Source organism: Rattus norvegicus, chromosome 19 (genome assembly GCF_036323735.1).
Source record: "Rattus norvegicus strain BN/NHsdMcwi chromosome 19, GRCr8, whole genome shotgun sequence".
NCBI lineage: Eukaryota > Metazoa > Chordata > Mammalia > Rodentia > Muridae > Rattus > Rattus norvegicus.
Genome location: NC_086037.1, coordinates 25,906,764 through 25,927,972, shown reverse-complemented (window position 1 = coordinate 25,927,972; position 21,209 = coordinate 25,906,764). Strand labels below are relative to the sequence as shown.

General features: G+C 42.9%; 1 protein-coding gene across 1 annotated transcript; it reads right to left on the bottom strand.

Moving 5' to 3' along the window:
• Nucleotides 1-1,187: 1,187 nt before the first annotated feature.
• Nucleotides 1,188-6,251, bottom strand: LOC134483294 (disks large homolog 5-like). The gene is made up of 3 exons (XM_063278583.1): nt 5,781-6,251; nt 3,155-4,715; nt 1,188-2,523 (listed from the first exon to the last, which is right to left on the bottom strand). The coding sequence occupies exons 2-3, from the start codon at nt 3,328-3,330 to the stop codon at nt 2,343-2,345; spliced, it is 357 nt and encodes a 118-aa protein (XP_063134653.1). The 5' UTR covers nt 3,331-4,715; nt 5,781-6,251; the 3' UTR covers nt 1,188-2,342.
• Nucleotides 6,252-21,209: the final 14,958 nt, after the last annotated feature.

Here is a 21,209-nt window from a genome sequence, read left to right as displayed (position 1 = left end):
TGGGCTTGCACAGACCTGCTCTGGAAAAGAAACATGTGGTCACAGCTGCAGTCTGGATTCAATATGGATGCTCTTGAGGTCCTCCCTAAGCTGCATAGATTGAGATAATTATCTTGCTTTCTATCAAAAGAATTCATTATGCCAAGTTGGCCTGTAGAAGGAGGCTAGTCTCTTCTGTATTTTATCAGATGTGCTTAATGTATATAATCATCGATAGTAAGTGAAAGATCTGTTTGGAATTGAAACTGAGTGGTGCTGGAGGATGATCCTGAATGCACAATGAGCAGTGGAGGCACCAGAGCCCGGTGTGGATGCCTAGCAGGCTACCACATTGAGCAGGCACCGCTCAACCACCTGTACATACACATCTCCTGAGATCTCTCTCCTTAATTGAAGGTGATCATATCCATCTAGTATAGCACATGCCCTGGAAGGACAAAAGCTACCTACAGGAGCTGTGGTGATGACTCACAGGTTAGAGCATCTGCTTCTCTCTCAGAAGAACCACATGGTCCCTAACAATCATCTACAATGGGGAATGCTATTCACTCTTTTGATCATGAGGGAAATGCACTCAGGAGTGGCCCAGATACATTTGAAAAAAAAAAAAGATCCATTGAGTTAAATGATAAAAATAAATATAATCAGCAACAATAAAAAACACAGCATATGAATGATCAAGTGAAACAGCACCTATAAAAACCTATTTCCCAAAATGACGTTGATGGTCATTATCTTTCTGGTTTAATAATAATGCTGTATTGTAAGAAAAACTGAGGCACATGGTTCTCGATTAGGATTATTCTATATTCCTTTGTGAAAGTTGTCATTTTTTCTGCAGCTCTACAGGCATGAGTGTGTGTTACTCAATATCTGGTGCACACAGTCAATAAGGAATGTGTGTTGTAGACTGATATAGACTAGGATGAGCAGAAGACATGAGAGCATGGATACAGTATGTCAGTGATTACATCATAAAGTGTGTTTCCATAAAAAAAGTCATACACAAAAGACACCATCACCCTGTGTACCCCTTGGTGGCTTTGAATTCACTGGACCATGCAAAGATCCATATCTAGCTGTCAGTTCTAAGTCTACAGGAGGGGAAAGGACCCTTGAATAAGATGGTCATAAGAGTCAAGAGTTACAAATCAATTTTTATTCATAAGGAATACAATTTACAAAAAACAGGCATAAAATGAACAACTAAAATGGTATAAAAAATGAAAAACAGTAACAAGAATATATAACTATGATATAACAAAAAGAAAACTTCAATGAAAATCATAACCAAAAATATTTCTTAACAGCATTTTCTTAATGAACATTTAGAAACACAGTTGTAGTGCTGTTTCTCCTCTAGGACACGAGATTTCAAGGCAGTCCCCTCAGATGTCTCTCAAATGGTGTTGTCGGTATGAGAGAGGAGAAAGACCTCAATGAGACAGGCTGGCATACGGATACATAAATTTAGGGTCTCTATACAATGAGGAAATTAACTGAGAAGAAGAATATTCTCCCCAAAAAAGTCTTTGACTGTTGAGGATTGTCGTCAGCAGGGAACTCCTGACAGAGAAACTCACTCTTCAGGGGGCTGTCTTCCTGGGATCTGTCCTATTCCATGTCTCCTGCAGTTCCTGAGACCTGGGAGGAGAAGGCAGCTATTAAGACACTGATTTGGTGGGGACACGCATACCAGCTGTCAAGTTGCTGCCTTCTGTCCCTTCAGCTGCATTGCAGAGACAGCACTGATCTTTTCACTGAAATCATTGCTGATATCTCTGCAGCCTGGGGAAAGTCACCAACAACCCTCACAGTACTGTGGGAGAACAAGCTGCTCCTCAAACTTCTACCAGTGAAAACCAAGAACGGGGAAAGGAGAAGAGACCTAACTGGGTTGCAGGAAGAAAGGAGAAGGCCACATGATACTGAGATCAAAGCCAATGACCAGGACTCATTTGCCATTTGCACTTGGTTCTTATCCCTACAAGGTGCTTCCAACCATCACATGACCCCTGTATGACCTTTGTCACACGACCAAGAACTCGTTCAAAACTCTTCATAGCATCCAATCTATGACAGGGAGATGCAGTCATGTGATATGTTATTCCTCTGTCACCATTTCTGGACTGCAGTTTCAAAAAGGGCAGAGAAGTATAATTGCCAATAATTCAGTTTCTGGAGAGTGGTTAACATCCCAGAATACTTGTGCATAGACAGAGCCATGAATAACTCTATCACATGAGGTGGGTGACTGATTGGGTGTGGGGAGATTAGAAAGATGATAGGGGAAGCAAAGATGTATCCAATAGGCAAATGGTATCAGACATTGTTAATCTGACTCAGCTGCTTTTTCCTACCACATTTTGCTGGGTCTGGAGGTTGCTGGTCTTCTCCTGTTCGTCTTCAGCATTCGGGTTCAACTCAAACAAATATCGCTGTAACTCCTTGCTCTCCTGCTTCAATGTGACCAACTTCTTCTTCATACATGCCTGTTCCATCAGGAGCCGGCTGTGCAGGTTGCTGGAAACACACTCTGCATAGTAAGATCCTGAAGCTTCTTCCTCCCATTCCAACTGCCAAATCCCACAAAGTCCACCAGGACCCAGATACCCATAAAGACTTCAAGAATACATCTCCATACATGTAAGGCTGCTGCACAAACAGCAAACGGCCAATCCAGGGAAGAATAAATTGTTCCTGTGACCCAAGCACCAATAAGAGTCCATGTCTCTCCAAAAGAACAAGGGATCTACAACTACCCATGAGAGCCCAATGCATCGGGGCAACATCAATTAGTAGGCGGCAAATAACCACAAGAGAACAGTAGAACCAAGGGAGGTCATGCTAACCATGTGGTCCACACATTGAGCTTTGTTAAACCTGGTATGACCCCAGAGCCGCAGGTTGGCCTAATAACACTCTGATGCCTGAATCAGTGTAGTTCTATCCAGAGCCTTCTAAAGATGCATAGACACTGTGGTGATAACTGACAGTCCCTTATGGAACTGAATCTGAGTCCAAAAGACCCACGGCACAGTGATATTCAAACAACAGAAGACATGGACCCAGAGCTACAGGCTCTCCAGTCCAGAACAAAGAGAGGCGGGAATGGATATTCCACAAGTGATGGGCCCTTCTGACAAGTACTTACCGATAGAAGTTAATCTCCTTCTTGAGCTCCTGAAATTTCTCACGATGTTCAATGTTCTTTGTGTCTAAGTTGTGCAGTAATGACATGACCTCTTTCTCCTTTATCTTCAAGTTTTCATAAAATGGATTTGGCCTGAAGTAGGGGCTGGCCCCAGGAAGATAGAACCCAATGAACATCGAGGTTTAGGATTAGAGGAACTCAGGCTGTGTCCTGTACTACCCCAGCCCTGGAAGGACACTTTCTGAATTCTACATATTTGGATCTTCTTCAGCTTCAGAAACTTGGAATTGTGTGCCCAGGACAACAGAAGCTAAGCACCCAGATAAAGGGTCCCCTGGCTCACATTTTTCAATCAGGAGGGCTGGATCTGCATTCAAACCTGTTATGCTGTCAAGAGCCTAGGCCACAGAGCTTACCCAAACACACACACACACACACACACACACACACACACACACACACACACACCCAGAAACCTCTGATTTCATTTTTCCTGTTTTGACAAGTGGAATGCTACAAGCCGAATAACTAATATTCTAGAGGCAGACAGTACACATAATTCTGGAGATGAGACCAGATATTGCCACAAACTTATAATCTGCCCAAGGCATACAAATGTATAGACAAATGTGACTACACAGGCAAAGAACTGTGCTGTTGAAAGTGGGGCTTCCAAAATAAAGCACTTACACCTCCATGAAACTATTATAAAGGTAAATCCTGAGGTCAAAAAACAGACCCCTAAATTCCAAAGGTGGAGGGATAGAGAAACATATAAAGGTTGTGCATATGCATGCAGACCTGTGCACACACAGACACACAAACTGGGGCACACCCACAAGAAAAAAAAAGTAAGTTCTCCAGCTCCGAAAAAAAGAACCAAAAAAAAAAAAAAAGAAAAAGAAAAGAAAAGTAAACAGACTCAGAGAATGAGAAAGAGAGACAAATATGGAAAGAGCACAATGAGAATCAGTAGAAATGCATGCACCATTACTGTCTCAGAGTGTAAGGCACAGAGACAAGAAGGAGCAGGCCAGAGCCTCAGGCCTTCTACTTAAGCATTGATATGAACACTGTGGGTCCTGTCACCTAAGGCTGCTGCCAGGAGATGATAGCGTTCAGTCACCTTCCTAGCAAGTACAAACACTCTCCACAAACTCACAGCACCTAGAACCTTGCAAAACTACCACCTGTCAAGGGCTTTCCAATTGTACACTGGGAACTCATGCTCCAGTGACTTTATCCCTGAAATCTTCACTCAGATTGCAAGTTCAGATTTTCAACAGGCAGAATCAGAGAGTCCATTTTCAATCTCACTCCTCAGTAAGGGTCAGGTTCTGAATCTCCTCTCTATGGGAGATGAGGTTTAGAACAAGTTCGTTTGTTTGGAGCAATGCATACCTCTTGCTCATGGATCCACCTGTCACATAAAGGAGGCGATCTGTCAGCTCATTTCTCTCCTTGGTAGTTAGCTCCAGTTCTCTATTCAGCCTCTCCTCTTCCTCGTTGGCCTGCACCTTGTTTAGGACATTTTCAGGGGATGACGTCTGTCTGCAGGCTGCTGTAGGTAGAAGAACACAAGTGAACCCTCATGGGGCGAATGCATAGAGCATACACAGACCACAGTGAGGTCCAAACAGGAGAACATGCTTGGAAGCCAGTGTCACTGCAAGGAGTTTGGTCTATGTGAAAGAGGCATCCTAAGTGGATCACAGTTCCCCCACTACTATATAGAGACCAAGAGATGTAAGCAGCCAGGTGTTCCCTATGCCCGCCCACACAGGCTTACAAGTACCAGAGAGATGCCTTCTCCAGGATTATTATCAGGTACGCAGGCTACAACCTGGTTTCAGGACCCTACCCCTCTGGTTTCAGAAGTCAGATCATCAATTCAGCATCCACAATGACTTGATTGATCAGGGATACTCAGATATCCTACACTGTTACTCTAATCCAATAACTTTGCATTAAAAAGTCATGTAGGGGGAGGACATGGTCAACAGATTTATTAATTCCCCCTACTGAAATGACAAATGCCCCAGAAGTGCCAATAGGTTACAGGCTCTTTCTCTACCTGCTCCATATAGTTTGGCTACTGTAGAAAAATATCTGCCACACAGAACCTCTAATATATGAAGGTAAGATTGGCCCCGTCAGCCAGAGGTAGTCAAAGGAGTTCTAAGAATATAAGGTCATGCCAGGAGCACAGTTCTCTCCCTCTTACTACTGTCAGATAGTCACTGAATTAAAAGAAGCAATGAAAGTGAAGTACATTGATGCCCTGTTTAATTCAGAAAAGTTATACCCTCCATGACTACTTATGGTGTTATTATATCAATTTAACATACCGAATGCACTGTAAAAGTAAAGACTAGAAGTTCACCCAATAATAGCATAGGCATTGCCATATCCTCCATGTGGTTATGGAGAAACTAATAATGTGAAAACCCTGACTTTCAGGAATTGTGATAATCATGGAATTCAATATCTGTGGAGATGTTCCAGTAGTTGTGGCCCATTGCTATAAAGGCCAGCTGAAGTCCCCCACATTCACCCCTGAGAGGAAGCTCAACATACACTGCCCAGAACTTACTCCACATTCCCCATGTCCTGTGTCCATCATTACCTTTAGGTTTCGTTTGCTTCACTCTAGACTCTTCTCTATCAACATCAACTCTCCCAAAGCGCCTGAGAAGACGGGCAAACATGCCTGTGGATATATCCTTTGGACACTAAGAGAAAAAGTAGGGAATTGGTTGTCACAACGATACTGGTGACATCACAGGGATTCCAAGGTCTCTCTAGGAGACAATAGAATGTCCACGAAGGGACGGCTGATGTCATGGATAACAGACTTTGCCTCCTTGCTAATGTTCTCCCTGTACTGAGCAAAAGCTGATGGACCCTTTTCAGGGGACTTCCCTGTGGCATAGCCACTGAGCACCACATGCTTCCAAAGCCAAATTTGGCTCTAGGCTTGATTGGAAAAACCTAAGTCATTGCTATGTTTCTAAATGAGTGCTTCCTCCCCAATCCCTGCACAGAAATGTTTCATCCTACCTCAAATTCTCCTCAGTCAGCAATATTACCCATTAAAGATTACTGAGAAATCACACCAGTTCCTATAAGTAGCCAAAGAGGTCTCCTGTCTCACCATGTGCAGGTGCATGAAATCACACCCAGAAATAGCCTGTAGGGTAGGTTGCGATGTGGGTGTGTGTTATAGGTACAACCTGAAGCTTTGTGCTTAACATTTGACAGTTGCCACCAGATTCCTTAGGAGAAAGAATTGCATTCATTATGGTCCTGGCAACAATGTGGTGATCTGTTAGCAGAGGAAACTGAAATATTGGATCCACCAGTGAATGCACCCTCAGGCTGAGTGTGGGGCTCTCCTCTTTGCACTTAAGTTACCAAAGTAGGATTGCTTACAGGCCTCTCTAAGCTATAACGTGTGATTTCATCTGAAAAATAAAATAGTCAGCAGATGTTGGGGGGGATGCAGCCAAAGGAGTAGGACAAGCCTAGAGACATAACTCAGTGGACAGAGTAAGAAACAAGCATCTTCACTCCTGTTTCATGGATCACCCCACAAAACACAAAAGCATCTATCCTACTTAAAAAAAAAAAAAACCAAGTTATTTTATTGAATGCATACACTAATACTGTTTACAGTATTGGTAGCAAAGCTCATATTTTGGTGGCAGATCCATGACTTGAACTATCTTCCTGACAACATATAAAACAATAAATAAATAAATAAATAAATAAATAAATAAATAAGAAAAAACAGAAAAATAAAAAAACACAAAAAGCACAAGCCTTTCATGTGAAGTTACAGAAGAGTGATCCAGTGGTCACTTCTGACCAGGCCATTTTAGCTATGACAGTGTATAGTGACCCTTAATTTGATGGGTCCTATATAAAGCTTTGTGCAATATTGTCATTTTAACCAACCTCATCCAGAACATACATAACAACACAGGATATGATCACAATGTCCTTGCCGTGTATCAAGTTATTTTTCTATGTCCTTGATTGTCAGGCATATTACAGCAACAATCTGAGATGGCTGGTAGACTTGGAAGAAAGTCGATATGAAAGATGCCCGTTTGATATCAGTACAGCCATTTCTTACGAATGAGAATCTTTTAAGCTGGCCCTCGCTTAGCCCCTACACATTAGACAATAGAACAGAAAGTACAGAAAGCACATTCCCACCCACTCTCTAGGAAGCTGCTGGACCATAAGAACAGAGGGTACAGAACATATTTACTGCAGGGCAATTAGAAGACAGGAAACATCGCTGGGAAGCTGACTGACCACTATAGAAGTGAGATGTCCTTGATACTGAATGCAGCTGTGCTATAGGCTGACATAGCTATAGCCTTTTCCTGGGAACTCCAGAAGAGAAACACCTGCCAAGACAGATATCCTTGGTCCTTGTCCTGGGAACCCCAGGATAAGAAAACATATATCAAGTCAGACGTCCTTTGTACTGAAATAGCTGCATTGCTGTGGTTACAGCCTTATCCCAGGAATTCCAGGATGAGAAACATCTGCCTTGTTATCCTTGGCACGAAATAGCTGAGCTAAGGAAACTGTGTAATCTTAACTGACTATTTAAGCTGTATATTTCTGTTGTTTGAGGCTCCTCACATTCCTCCTGTGTGAGGACCGTGTCGAGCCCCAGTGCATTGGTATCCCAAAGTAAACTTCTTGTTTTTACATCAAGACTGAGTCCTGTGTGTTCATGGGGTGGTGATTGTCCTCAGGACTGGAGCGAGAGTCTCCTCTGTCTGAGGGTCTTTCAGATAAAGCTATAGTTGTGGGTTACACACCTCAGCTCTCATTGGCTAATGCTGTCCTCCCAGTCCTTGGAGGCCCCTTTGTAAGACGACCTGTTGGAAAGTGGAAGCAGCTTTATTTGAGCTCAAAGTGAACCTGACGAGCAACGTAGAGAACAAGATGGGGTAATTGAGAACCTGTCTAAAACCAGCACTGAAACCCACCCTCCATTCAAAGCATCATCTACCAATTCTTGAATTTTTACCATTCTCTGCCAACCAGTCTTTCATTCAGGAAAGGTAGAAAAGAACTGGAAATGATCTTTGTATTCTAAGGACCTTGATCTGTCTTTCCTTAGGTCCACGTTAAGAACAAATGAAATGGGTATCACCATCTGAACAACTTAGTATCACCTACTCAGCATTTCTAGCCTAATACTGTGCCTATGGCAATCTCAAGCTTCCCTGAGTGTTGCTGCCCCAGCAAGCAGAATGAAGAACTGAGGTCAATCCCCAGTGAACCTTTCAAGGGGTTAGAAGAAAGCCATCAGAGATACTGCACTTCTTTGTCCTTCGATTAAATCAAGATGATACAACGTGAATCTAGTGTGCTATTCCACCACACATCTTCCTCACAACCCCACCTATCTGAGGTCATTGCTTGGCAGAATTCATGCCCCACCATCCGAGATATTTCTTGATTCATTGCTGCCAAGGGCCAGGTTTCCTGAATTTTGTTTTTTATAGAATTGGGTGTAGTCAATCATAGTTGCCCTCTGTAAGAAATGACAAATATCTATAATAACTGAATATTCTGAAGGTTTTTATACTGGTTTTATTATACATGTAACTATGAAAAGAAAACATACATATTTGATCAATGAAATGAGTAAGATTGATTTAATGAACAGAAAAATGGATGGTACTTCAAAACTTCCATGATTACATATTATCTATTTAATTCCCTCCACAATAGCAAGAAACGGACATTATTATTTACTTAAACCGAGAAAATATTAATTGTTTGGCCTGCTTTTCTAAGCTTCCTTAAGGTATAGTTAATTGACAGAGCTGTGGTTTAAAATTAGGGTCCATATTGTTCTGTTTTAAATGTGTGACTTTTCTTTCTATTTTTTTCTCCATCTTTATTAAATTGGGTATATCTTATTTACATTTCAATTGTTATTACCTTTCTGGGTTTCCAGGCAAACATCCCCCTAACCCCTCCCCCTCCCCTTCTCTATGGGTGTTCCCCTCCCCATCCTCCCCCCATTACCACCCTTCCCCCAACAAGCCCCTTCACTGGGGGTTCAGTCTTGGCAGGACCAAGGGCTTCCCTTTTATTTCTAGTGGGTGCTGCTCTCCCTGCTCCGTGGGAAGTGGATGGGGGGAAGGCCCGGGCCTGAGCTGAGTTGGAACTGGGGTAGAAAGCATAGGGTCTCCTAGGTGAGAATGCCAAACCACCACTGCTGCTGCAGCCACCATGGAGAAGCCCTTGTTCCTGCTGCAGGGAGGAGAGTCTGGTGGCCACAAGATGGCTGAAGGGGAGCTGAGAGTGGAAAGCTTCATCACCCGCCTGCTGGAGGTATGAGGATATCGTCCGGAAAAAATTGTGCAGATGACTGAAGCAGAAGTCCGAGGGCTGTGTATCACGTCTCGTGAAATCTTTCTTAGCCAGCCAACAGCTGTGAACACAGGTTTCTTTTGGAGCGCAGGCCTGTGCAGGCTGAGAACCTAGGTGGGACAGTTCAAGCTACCCTTTTTCCATGGCCAATCTCAGATCATATTCAGAAAGTATTTCTTGGGCTAAAGAGATGGCTTAGTGGTTAAGAGTACTGACAGCTCTTCCAGAGGTCCTGAGTTCAAATCCCAGCAACCACATGGTGGCTCACAACCATCTGTAATGAGATATGATGCCCTCTTCTGGTGTGTCTGAAGACAGTCACGGTGTACTTGTATATAATAAATAAATAAATAAATAAATAAATAAATAAATCTTTAAAAAAAAAGAGTGTTTCTTCCAAATGAGGAATTTCCAATTTATGGAATTGAACTAATGGTGGAAGTGACACAGAGAGTTAAAGTACAGAAGGAATAATCCAGAATGTCCACCAACAGTTGCTGTCACACCAGGACTTTTAAAAGCTCAGCTGCTAGAGAAGCAATGTAGTCTTTGGTTATTCTCAAGCTTAGGTCTTCTAGTCATTATAAGCTGACCATGACACAAAAAGAGTCATCTATATCAAAATAGAGAATAGTAACTAGATTCACCGCACACTATCACATTACTACTGTATTTGAGGTACTCAGTTAATATCCAAGAACCTGGAAGAGGCCTGGGTCTTGCTACACATACTTATAATTTATGTCCCCATTGTCAGCTGAGATTCTTCATGCAGCCTGGGGTCAAGGAGGTCATCCCACAAAGCACAAAACACCCATCTCAGATAAACATGTATGGTTTATTGAATCCAAAACATCCATGAATTTCAGGACACAATTAAATGTTGAAACCTAAGGATAATAGATATAGAAGAGAATTAAGATTTCTAGTTCATAGATCCAGTAAACACCTTCAACAAATCATAGCAGCAAACCTCCATAAGGTAAAGAAAGAAAAGGCCATAAAGGTACAACAAGCCTACAGAACATCAAACTAATTGTACCAGAAAAATTCCTCCATTCACATAATAATTAAAACGCTAAATGCACAGATCAAGAAAGAACATTAAAAGGGGTAAGGTATAAATATCTAGTATCAAATAAATTCAGACGTATTTGAATTACAGCAGACTTCTCAACAGAGATTCTAAAAGTCAGAAAATCTTGGGCAGATGTAATGCAGACACAGGCTCCTATATCCAGCATAATCCTCAATCACCATAAAAGGAGGAACCAGGATATTTCATGACAAAACCAAATTTAAACAATTCTTTTCTCTAAGAAAGCACAACAGAGGCTAATAGGAGGAAAACTCCAAGACAATGAACTAAACTATACCCAAGAAAGACCAAGAAATTAATCTTCTCTCAATAATTTAAAAAAAGATAAGCACACAAACAAAATTTCACCTATAACCAAAAAAGAAGAGAAAGCAGCAATCATTGGCTTTAATATCTGACCAGATCCTCTTTCCCTAATCCCCAAGCTCCCAGGGGCCAAACTGCCAGCCAAAGTGTATGCAAGGATGCTCTATGGTTCTAGGTGAGTCCTGTAGCCCCACCAAAGGCAGATCCTAGAGGTGTGAGGTGGGAATGGATATGTGTGGGTGCAGGAGCACTGTCACATAGGCAAAGCTGAGCAGAAATGGGATGTAAGGTTTGATGAGGGGCGTGTGGAAAGCAGGACAACAGTGGAAATGTAAATAAATAAAATAACCGATTAATAAAAAATTGCCAAAAATAAAATAACAAGTAAAAAGGTAAATGAAAATTAAACCAAACCAACCAAACAAACAAACAAAAACCCCTGTAGTGTATTGGCCTAATTCTGCTTGTATTTTAATGCTAATTTGTGGAACTCAGGACTGGTTAACCCCAAATAACTGCCCCTGCTCCCAGTTAACTGTGATTATAAAGAAGCCAACAGCCAACAGCTGCACAGCAGAGAGATGGGGGAGGGGAGCTTTGAGGGCTTTGCTAGAGAGGATCATGAGGAGGGAAGAAGGAAGTAGAAATTGCCAAAGAATAAAGGAAGAACATGTGTGATGGAGAGGAGAGAGGAAGAGGACAGCAGCCATGGTTAAGAGAGAGGAGAGCCTGGTCCTGAGGGCTGTCCAAGTGGAACAAAAACAGTCAAGATGCTACACAGTCAGTAAGAGCAGCTCTCAGGCGAGCAGAGATCACCAGAGACCCCAGACCAACAAGATACGCAAGCATAACTCCATCCAAACTCCCTCTCAATATCCCGTGTCCTCCATGGGTCTGGCCTCAGCGTGTGTCCTGCGTCAGCACATGTGTCTGTCTCAGCTGACATCACTCTGCCCATCAGCCCGAGCCCCAGGAAACAGCGAGAAACTACAGCAGCCCACCAGAAGGTTTTTTGCTGTGGTTCTATGAAGTCCCAACAAATGCAGCTCAACTACAGAATGCAAGGCAGACCAATGCATGTGTGTCCTTAGTGCAGAACCCTTCATCATGTGTCCTTTCACATGCGTGCTTTAGCAGAACATCCTTTTACCTGTGTCTACCTCAGTTAAATGTTCCTTCACACATCTGCCTTAGCCTTTCACCTGTGTCCGCTTCAGGGGACCACTCCTTCTGGTGTAGAATTTCTCAAGATTAGCAAACTGCATACAGAACATTCAGAACAAATCAAGGTGTGTGGTCAGCATGTCCTTGAGCCAAGTCCCTTCTCCTTGTCAGTGACAGCAGGCGTGTTACAGCAACAATATGAAATGGCTGGCAGACATGGAACAAAATAGCAAAGCTATTCTGGGGGATGTCACACCATACCAGCCACCAGCTCAGCTGAATTTTTAAGTTTTGATGTTACAAGTGAATATACTTGACCTTCAAAAACTGAGAGAGCCCACTTTTAATATGAACTATATAATCTAGGCCAAGACCGCCTCTAGGGCAAAGGCCCTCAGCCTGTGGGTCGTGACCCACACAGGGTCTCCTATCAGATAGTTTATACTACAATAAAGATTCATTACAGTAGCAAATTTACAGTTGTGAAGTAGCGACAAAATAATTTTGTAGTTGGGGTCACCACAGCATGAGGAACTGTTCTAAAGGGTTGAGGCCATAGGAAGGTTGAGAAACACTGCTCTAGGAAATTATGTTTTCTTTCTCTTTCATATTTTTCAGACAGAATCTCAAACTGTAGCTGAGATTGGCTTGGCTTGGAACATGTGTGTAGTTCATGCTGGCATCAGACTTATGGCAATTCTCCTGCTTCAGCCTCCTACTCAGGAGCCTACCAGGGTGAGATCACAACCACGGGTAATTGGATTGCTGTTCTTGGTTGTCAACTTGAGTGTACCTGGAATTAACTAATGCCAAATGGCTTGACGCCCTGTGAGGGGGATCTCTCTCTCTCTCTCTCTCTCTCTCTCTCTCTCTCTCTCCTTCCTTCTTTCTGTTTTCCTCTCTTCAACCCCCTCCTCTTGGTCCTCCTCCTCTTCTTTGTTTTTTTTTGAGACAGGGTTTCCCTGTGTAGCTCTGGCTGTCCTGGAATTCATTTTGTAGACCAGGCTGGCCTTGAACTCAGAGATCCACCTGCCTCTACCTCCTGGATGCTGAGGCTAAAGGCATAAGCACCATTGGATTTTTTTTCTTAATTAAATTTTCTGAAGCAAGAAGACCTAATTGTAATCCAAATCTTGGAGATCAGAAGATAAATCTTTAATTCAGATCTTTTGAGATGGAATGGCCCACCTCTAATCTGGACCACACCTTCTTTTTTCTTTTTATTTTTTTCATCTTTATTAACTTGAGTATTTCTTATTTACATTTCGATTGTTATTCCCCTTCCCGATTTCCAGGCCAACATCCCTCAACCCTTTCCCCTCCCCTTCTATTTGGGTGTTCCCCTCCCCATCCTTCCCCCATTAGCGCCCTCCCCCCAACAATCATGTTCACTGGGGGTTCAGTCTTGGCAGGACCAAGGGTTTCCCCTTCTGCTGGTGATCTTACTAGGCTATTCATTGATACGTATGCAGTTGGAGTCCAGGGTCAGTCCATGTATAGTCTTTGGGTAGTGGCTTAGTCCCTGGAAGCTCTGGTTGGTTGGAATTGTTGTTCATATGGGGTCTTAACCCCCTTCAAGCTCTTCCAGTCCTTTCTCTGATTACTTCAACGGGGGCCCCGTTCTCAGTTCAGTGGTTTAATGATGGCATTCAGCTACGTATTTGCCGTATTCTGGCTGTGTCTCTCAGGAGAGATCTACATCCAGTTCCTGTCGGCTTGCACTTCTTTGCTTCATCCATCCTATCTAATATCTGTATAGGTATGGGCCATATGTGGGGCAGGCTCTGAATGGGTGTTCCTTCTGCCTCTGTTCTAAACTTTGCCTCCCTATTTCCTGCCAAGGGTATTCTTATTCCCCTTTTAAAGAAGGAGTGAAGCATCTGCATTTTGGTCATCCTTCTTGAGTTTCATGTGTTCTGTGCATCTAGGGTAATTCGAGCATTTGGGCTAATATCCACTTATCAATGAGTGCATACCATGTGTGTTTTTCTGTGATTGGGTTAGCTCACTCAGGATGATATTTTCCAGTTCCATCCATTTGCCTATGAATTTCATAAAGTCATTGGTTTTGATAGCTGAGTAATATTCCATTGTGTAGATGTACCACATTTTCTGTATCCATTCCTCTGTTGAAGGGCATCTGGGTTCTTTCCAGCTTCTGGCTATTATAAATAAGTGTGCTATGAACATAGTGGAGCATGTGTCTTTGTTATATGTTGGGACATCTTTTGGGTATATGCCCAAGAGAGGTATAGCTGGATCCTCAGGTAGTTCAATGTCCAATTTTCTGAGGAATCTCCACACTGATTTCCAGAATGGTTGTACCAGTCTGCAATCCCACCAACAATGGAGGAGTTTTCCTCTTTCTCTACATCCTTGCCAGGATCTGCTGTCACCTGAGTTTTTGATCTTAGCCATTCTGACTGGTGTGAGGTGAAATCTCAGGGTTGTTTTGATTTGCATTTCCCTTGTGACTAAAGATGTTGAGCATTTCTTTCGGTGTTTCTCAGCCATTCAGCATTCCTCAGCTGTGAATTCTTTGTTTAGCTCTTAGCCCCATTTTTTAAATAGTGTTATTTGTCTCCCTGAGGTCTAACTTCTTGAGTTCTTTGTATATTTTGGATATAAGCCCTCTATCTGTTGTAGGATTGGTAAAGATCTTTACCCAATCCGTTGATTGTTGTTTGGACCACACCTTCTGCTGGCTCATATCAAGGACATGGAAAAAGGAAGTTTGCTTTATTAATTTTCCTTCTTCTTCAGGATTCCTGCATGTACTGAAGACCAGCTGAAATATCCAGCCTTATGGACAAAACCGTTGAGGTCCTGGAGTTGCCCCATAAACCACACAAACTCTGACCTCACATAGACAGGGATGGTTTATTGAATGCCCACTGTAAGACTGATCATCAGAGACGTAGCTGAGAATTTGTCAGGCTAGGACTCTGGACATTTTTCTATGTCAGTTTATAAAGACTAAAATGTGAGCTCATAGGCAGGTGCTGGAAGGGCTGTCTGGTTGTCAGCCCTGACTCAAGCCATTTTAGACAACAAAGGTTCATACTGACTTTTTATCTGTTTAAAGATTTATTTATTTATATATAAGTATACTGTAGCTGTCTGCAGACACAGCAGAAGAGGGCATCAGGTCTCATTACAGATGGTTGTGAGCCACCACTGGGATTTGAACTCAGGACCTCCGGAAGAGCAGTCAGTGCTCTTAACCATGGAGCCATCTCTGCAGCCCTCATATTGACCTTTAATTTTATTGGTCCTACATGAAGCTTATAATTATGAAATTTAAGATTAAGAAACCTCACAACATAAAGAACTTCCTTCCAGTGGTTCGGGAATGGGTGGGTGGGGGAGCACCCTCATTCCTGACCCTGCTCTGAGTTAAATTATTTTCAGACAACCATGACAGGCAGACATATTACAGCAAGAATATGAACTATCTGGCAGGCATGGAACAAAACGGCTACAGCTATGCTAGGGGGGATTGGCTTCAACAGGGGCAACTACTGCATTTTAGACCTTCCATTCCTTGTTGAATTAGCTGTACCACAGCCTATAAACCATTCTAATAAATTTTCTTTCTCTATATACAGTCATTCTAGGAGGGATGATTGGTTATGCATTGTTAAATGCAATGCTGATCACGAAACCCCATCACTTCCACAGCAATATGCAAGTGTAAGTAAGTTACTGAACAATTGAACAGAAATTAAAATTTACTGCATTTATTGCGTGTATCAGAAGGCATAGGGAACACCTGGCTGCTTATATCTCTTGGTCTCTATAGAGTAGTGGGAGAACTGAGACCCACTGAGGAGGTCTCTTAAGCGAAGACCAAACTCCTTGCAGTGACACTGGATTCCAGGCTTGTTGTCCTGTTTAGGCCTCACTGTGGTCTATGTACACTCTATGCATTCTCCCCATGCAGGTTCACATGGACTGAACTCAGAAAGCTGGGGTTGGCAGAAAGATGCATGGTTAAATAGCCCACCAGGTTCACATTGTATCAGCTTGATTTAATCTAAGGACAAAGAAGTGGAGTTTCTCTGATGGCTTTCTTCTAACCCCTTGAAAGGATCACTGGGGTTTGACCTCAGTACTTCATACTTCTTGCTGGGTCAGCAACACTCAGGGAAGCTTGAGATTGCCATAGGCACAGTATTATGCTAGATATACTGAGTAGATGATACTAAGATGTTCAGATGGTCATACCCATTTGCATGAGTTCTTAATGTGCACCTAAGGAAAGAGAGATCAAGGTCTTCAGAATAGGAAGATCATTTCCAGTTCTTTTCTACAATTCCAGTCTGAAAGACTGGTAGGGAGAGAATGGTAGATAATCAAGAATTCATAGATGATGCTTTGAAGGAAGTGTGGGTTTCCGTGCTGGTTTAGACAGGGTCTCAATTATCCCATGTTGCCCTCTTCCTACCTGGCCAGGTTCACTTTGAGCTCAGATAAACCTGCTTCTACTTTCCAGTAGACAGTCTTACAAGAGTGGCCTCCAGGGACTGTGAGGACAGCATTAGCCTTTGACAGTTGAGGTGTGTAACCCACAACTATAGTTTTAGCCACTTTGTTCCATGTTTACCAGCTATTTCAGATTGTTGCTGTCTATGGCTGACAATCACGGACACAGAAAAATAACCTGATAGAGAGCAAGGACATGGTGATCACATCCTTTCCTGTTCTGTATGTTCTGGATGAGGCTTGTTAAAATTCCAATATTGCAGAAAGCTTTATATAGGACCCATCACATTAAGCATCCCAGTGCACTGTTCTATCTAAAATGGCCTAATCAGAACTGACCACCAGATCACACTTCCTGCAATCCTCATATGAGAAGCTTGAGCTTTTTGTTTTGACTTTTTTCTTTCTTTCTTATTTTTTGCTGTATAAGTTGAGAGGAAGATATTTGGGGCCATGGATCTGCCCCCAAAATCTGGGGTATGGATCTGATCAATCAGTGTTGGTGTGTGCACTCAATACAGTATCCATTTTTTACTGTGACAGATGCTTTTGTGTTTGTGGGGAAGCCCATGACCCAGAGCACAAGTGCTGGATCCTTGCTCTATCCACGTAGTGATGTGTATAGCCTCGTCCTACACCTTTATCTGCACCCCCTATATCTCTTGACTATTTTATTTTTCTGATAGAGGCTCAGCTTCTGATAGAAGGCCTGTCAGCAGTGCTCCTTTGGCGACATTGGCGCAGAAAGGAGAACCCCACAAGCAGCATGAGGTTCCCTTCATTGGTGGCTCCAATATTGCACTTTTGTCTGCCAACTGGTCTCCACACTGTTCCTAGCACCATAAAGACTTCAACTCTTTTAACTAAGGAATTTTCTGGCAATTGTCAATTGCTAAGCACACGACTTCATGAGTGTTCCCCTAACACACGCCCATGCTGTAACCTACCATGCAGACTATTTCTTGATGTGATATAAAGCACCTGTACATAATGAGACAGGAGAACTTTTGACTGCATATTCAAGCTGGTATGAAATCTCAGGAAGTTTTAATGGCTAACATTGGTGAATGAGGACAATTTGAGTTAGTGAGACATTTTTTGGGAAAGATTTGAAAGGAAACATTCATTTAGATGCATAGGAATTACTAAGGTTTTATAATCAAGCCTTGAGGAAAATTTGGCTTTGGAAGCAGGAGATGCTCAGTGGCTCTCCCCAGGAAAGTCTCCTGGAAAGGGCACCTCTGCTTATGCTCAGTACAGGGAGAACATTAGCAGGAGGCAAAGTCTGCTCCCCATGACATCAGCTGTCCCTTCTTGGACATTCTATTGTCTCCTAGAGAGTTCTGGCATCCTCTGTGATGTCACCAGTGTTGTAGTGACGACCAGTGCCCTAGTTTCTCTCAGTCTGAGTCTGGCGGTTACAAGCTAAGACATGTTTTCCCGTCTTCGCAAGCGTTATGGGAGGGGGAACATCGATTGTGGAGAGACTAGAGTGAAGGAGTCTGGTCTTTCGTCTCAAAGTAATGATGGACAAAGACAGCACTTCTGGGGAATGTTGAGTAAGTTCTGGGCAGTGTATTTTGAGCTTCCTACCGGGGGGCTGCAGGCTTAAGCTGACCTTTCTAGCAATGGGCCACAACAACTGGAGCATCTGAAAAGGAATTGAATTTCCATGAATATCACAATTCCTTAAAGTCAAGGATTTCAGAACTTTAGTTTCCCCATCCCCACTGGGAGGATATGGTAAGGCCAATGCTATTATTCTGTGAACTTCTGGTCTTTACTTTTCAGTGCATTTGTTATGTTACATTGATATAATAACACCATCAGTATTCATGGAGGGTCCACCTTTTCTGAGTTTAGACAGGGCAGCAATGTATTTCACTATCACTGCTTCTTTAAATACAGTGGATATCTGACAGTAGTAACAGGGAGAGATTGTGCTCCAGGCAATAACCTTATGTTCTTAGACCTTCTCTGATTTCTTCTAACTGGCAGGGTCATCGTTTGCTTTATATATTAGAGGTTGTATGTTACAAAATTTTTTTTCAATACCAAAACTATTTGGAACGTGTAGACCAAGATTCAGCCTGTAACCTATTCACACTTCTGGGGCATTTGGTATTTCTCATAGGGACACTGATAAGTCTGTTGAACATATCCTACCTGGAAATGCGTTTTAAATCCATGTTTCTAAAATACCAAAAGTATTTGGAACATGTGGACCAAGATTCATCCTGTAACCTATTGGAACTTCTCGGGCATTTGGTATTTCAAATAGGGGAACTGATAAGTCTGTTGACCATGTCCTCCATGGAAATGTGTTTTAAATCCAAAGTTGTTGGCCTAGAGTATCAGGGTAGGACATCTGAGTGTCTCCAATCACTCAAGTCTTGTGGATGGTGAATTTATCATCTGAGTTCGAACCCACAGGGGTGAGGGTCCTGAAACCAAGCTGTACCCTGTTCAGCTGATGATAATCCTGGAGAAGCCATCTCCGTGGTCCATGTAAGCACCTGATGTCCGGCATAGGGAACACCTGGCTGCTTACATCTCTTGGTCTCTATAGAGTAGTGGGAGAACTGAGATCCACTGAAGAGGCCTCTTAAGCATAGACCAATCGCCTAGCAGTGACACTGGGTTCCAGGCTTGTTCTCCTGTTTAGGCCTAACTGTGGTCTATGTACACTCTATGCATTCTCCCCATGCAGGTTCACTTGTGTTCTTCTACCTACAGACGCTGGGAGAGAAACATCATCCCCTGGCACTGAACTAAGCGAGAATCAGGCCAAGAAGGAAAAGGAGAGGCTGATTAAAGAGCTGCAGCTCATTACCGAGGAGAGAAATGACCTGAGAGATCGCCTGAGGTTTCTGACAAAGAGATCCATGAAGAACAGGTATGAATCGCTCCAAATGCTCTTGTTTCATTCCTGGGTCTGCAAGGTCACCTTCATCTTATCCTATTAAGGTTTTGGGTTCTAGAAAGCTGTGCCTCCCTAACCACCCTGTGCTAAACCTCACCTCCCATATAGAGGAGATTCAGAACCTTGACCCTTCCTGAGGAGCGAGATGGAAAATGGACTCATCTGCTTCCATTTATTGAAAAGCAGAACTTGTGGTCTGAATGAAGAATTCGGGGATAAAGTCAGGGAGAGTGAGTGTCTAGTGTGCATTTGCAAAGCCCTTGACAGATGGTGGCTTTGCAAGATTGTAATTGCAGTGAGTTTATGGTGAGTCTCTGTACTTGCTAGGCAGGGGACTGAGTGCTGGAAGATCCACGCAGCAGCCTGAGGGGCCTGGTCCCAAACTGTTCATCTCAATGCTTGACTAGAAGGTCTCAGGCTCAGGCCTGTTTGTTATTGTCTGTGTGTCTTGCCCTCTGAGACAGCAATGGTGGATGCATTTCTCCTGGTTTTCACAGTACTCTCTGTTTCCATATTTCTCTTTCTCTTTCTCTGACTCTGTTTTTACATTTCTCTTTTTTGTGGGTATTTCTCAGTCTGTGAGTCTGTATGTGCATACATCCAAATGCATATGTACAACTTTTATATGTTTATATTTCTCTCCACACTTGGAATCTAGGGGTCTATGTCTTGGCCTGAGTATTTACCTGTAACACATTCATGGTGATGTGAATGCTTTGTTCTGGGAGCCCCACTGTCAACAGCACAGTTCTTTGCCTATGTGGCCACGATTGTCTGTTTATTTGTATTCCTTGTGCAGATTATAATTTTGTGTTGATATATGGTCTTTTATCAAAACAGGAGAAAAGAAATTACAGGTTTCTGGCTGTGTTGGGGTGGGGGAGCATGGAGAGGTGTGGCCTAGGCTCTCGATAGCTTAACTGGCTTGACTGCAGATTTCCTCTTGATTGAACAAAGGGAGCCAGGGAAGCCTCCATCTGGATGCCGAGATTCTGGTGTCCTGGACGCAGAAAAACACGTTTCTGAAGCTGAAGAAGATCCAATATGTAGAATTCAGAAGGTGTCCTTCCAGGACTGGGGTAGTACAGGACCCACACTGAGCTCATATATTCCTAAATGCTGATGTTCATTGTATTCTATCATTTGGGGCCAGGCCACACTTCAGGCCAAATCCATATTATGAAGACCTGGAGAGAATGGAGGAGGCGGTCATGTCAATTCTGCACAACTTAGAGATGGAGAACACTGAGATCCATGAGAACAGCCATAAGCTGAAGAAGGAGATGACCTTCTCTAGGTAAGTCCTGGTCAGAAAGCCTATCACCTGTGGAATGGCCATTTCTGACTTTCTTTGTTCTGGATTGGACGGTCTTCAGCTCTGGTTCTATCTCTTGTGCTGTTTACACATCAGTGTGCCAGGGTCATTAGGACTCAGTTTTCAGTTCCACAAAAGACTGTTACTCATCCCAGGATTGTCTAGGCATCTTCAGAAGATAGAACAGCACTGATTGAAGTCAGCAGGTTATTAGGCTGACCTGGACCTATGGTGTCATACCAGGTTTTACAAAACTCAGTGTGTGGACCACATGGTTAGCATGACCTTCTCTTGGTTCTACTGACCTCCTTTGAGGGTGTTTGCCCACTACTAATTGATGTTGCCCCCATGC

Coding starts and splice junctions, on each gene's coding strand:
- LOC134483294 (XM_063278583.1), bottom strand. CDS start 3,330: ATGTTCATTGGGTTCTATCTTCCTGGGGCCAGCCCCTACTTCAGGCCA. Junction 2,524..3,154: donor AAGGAGATTAACTTCTATCG/GTAAGTACTTGT, acceptor GTGTGTTTCCAG/CAACCTGCACAGCCGGCTCC.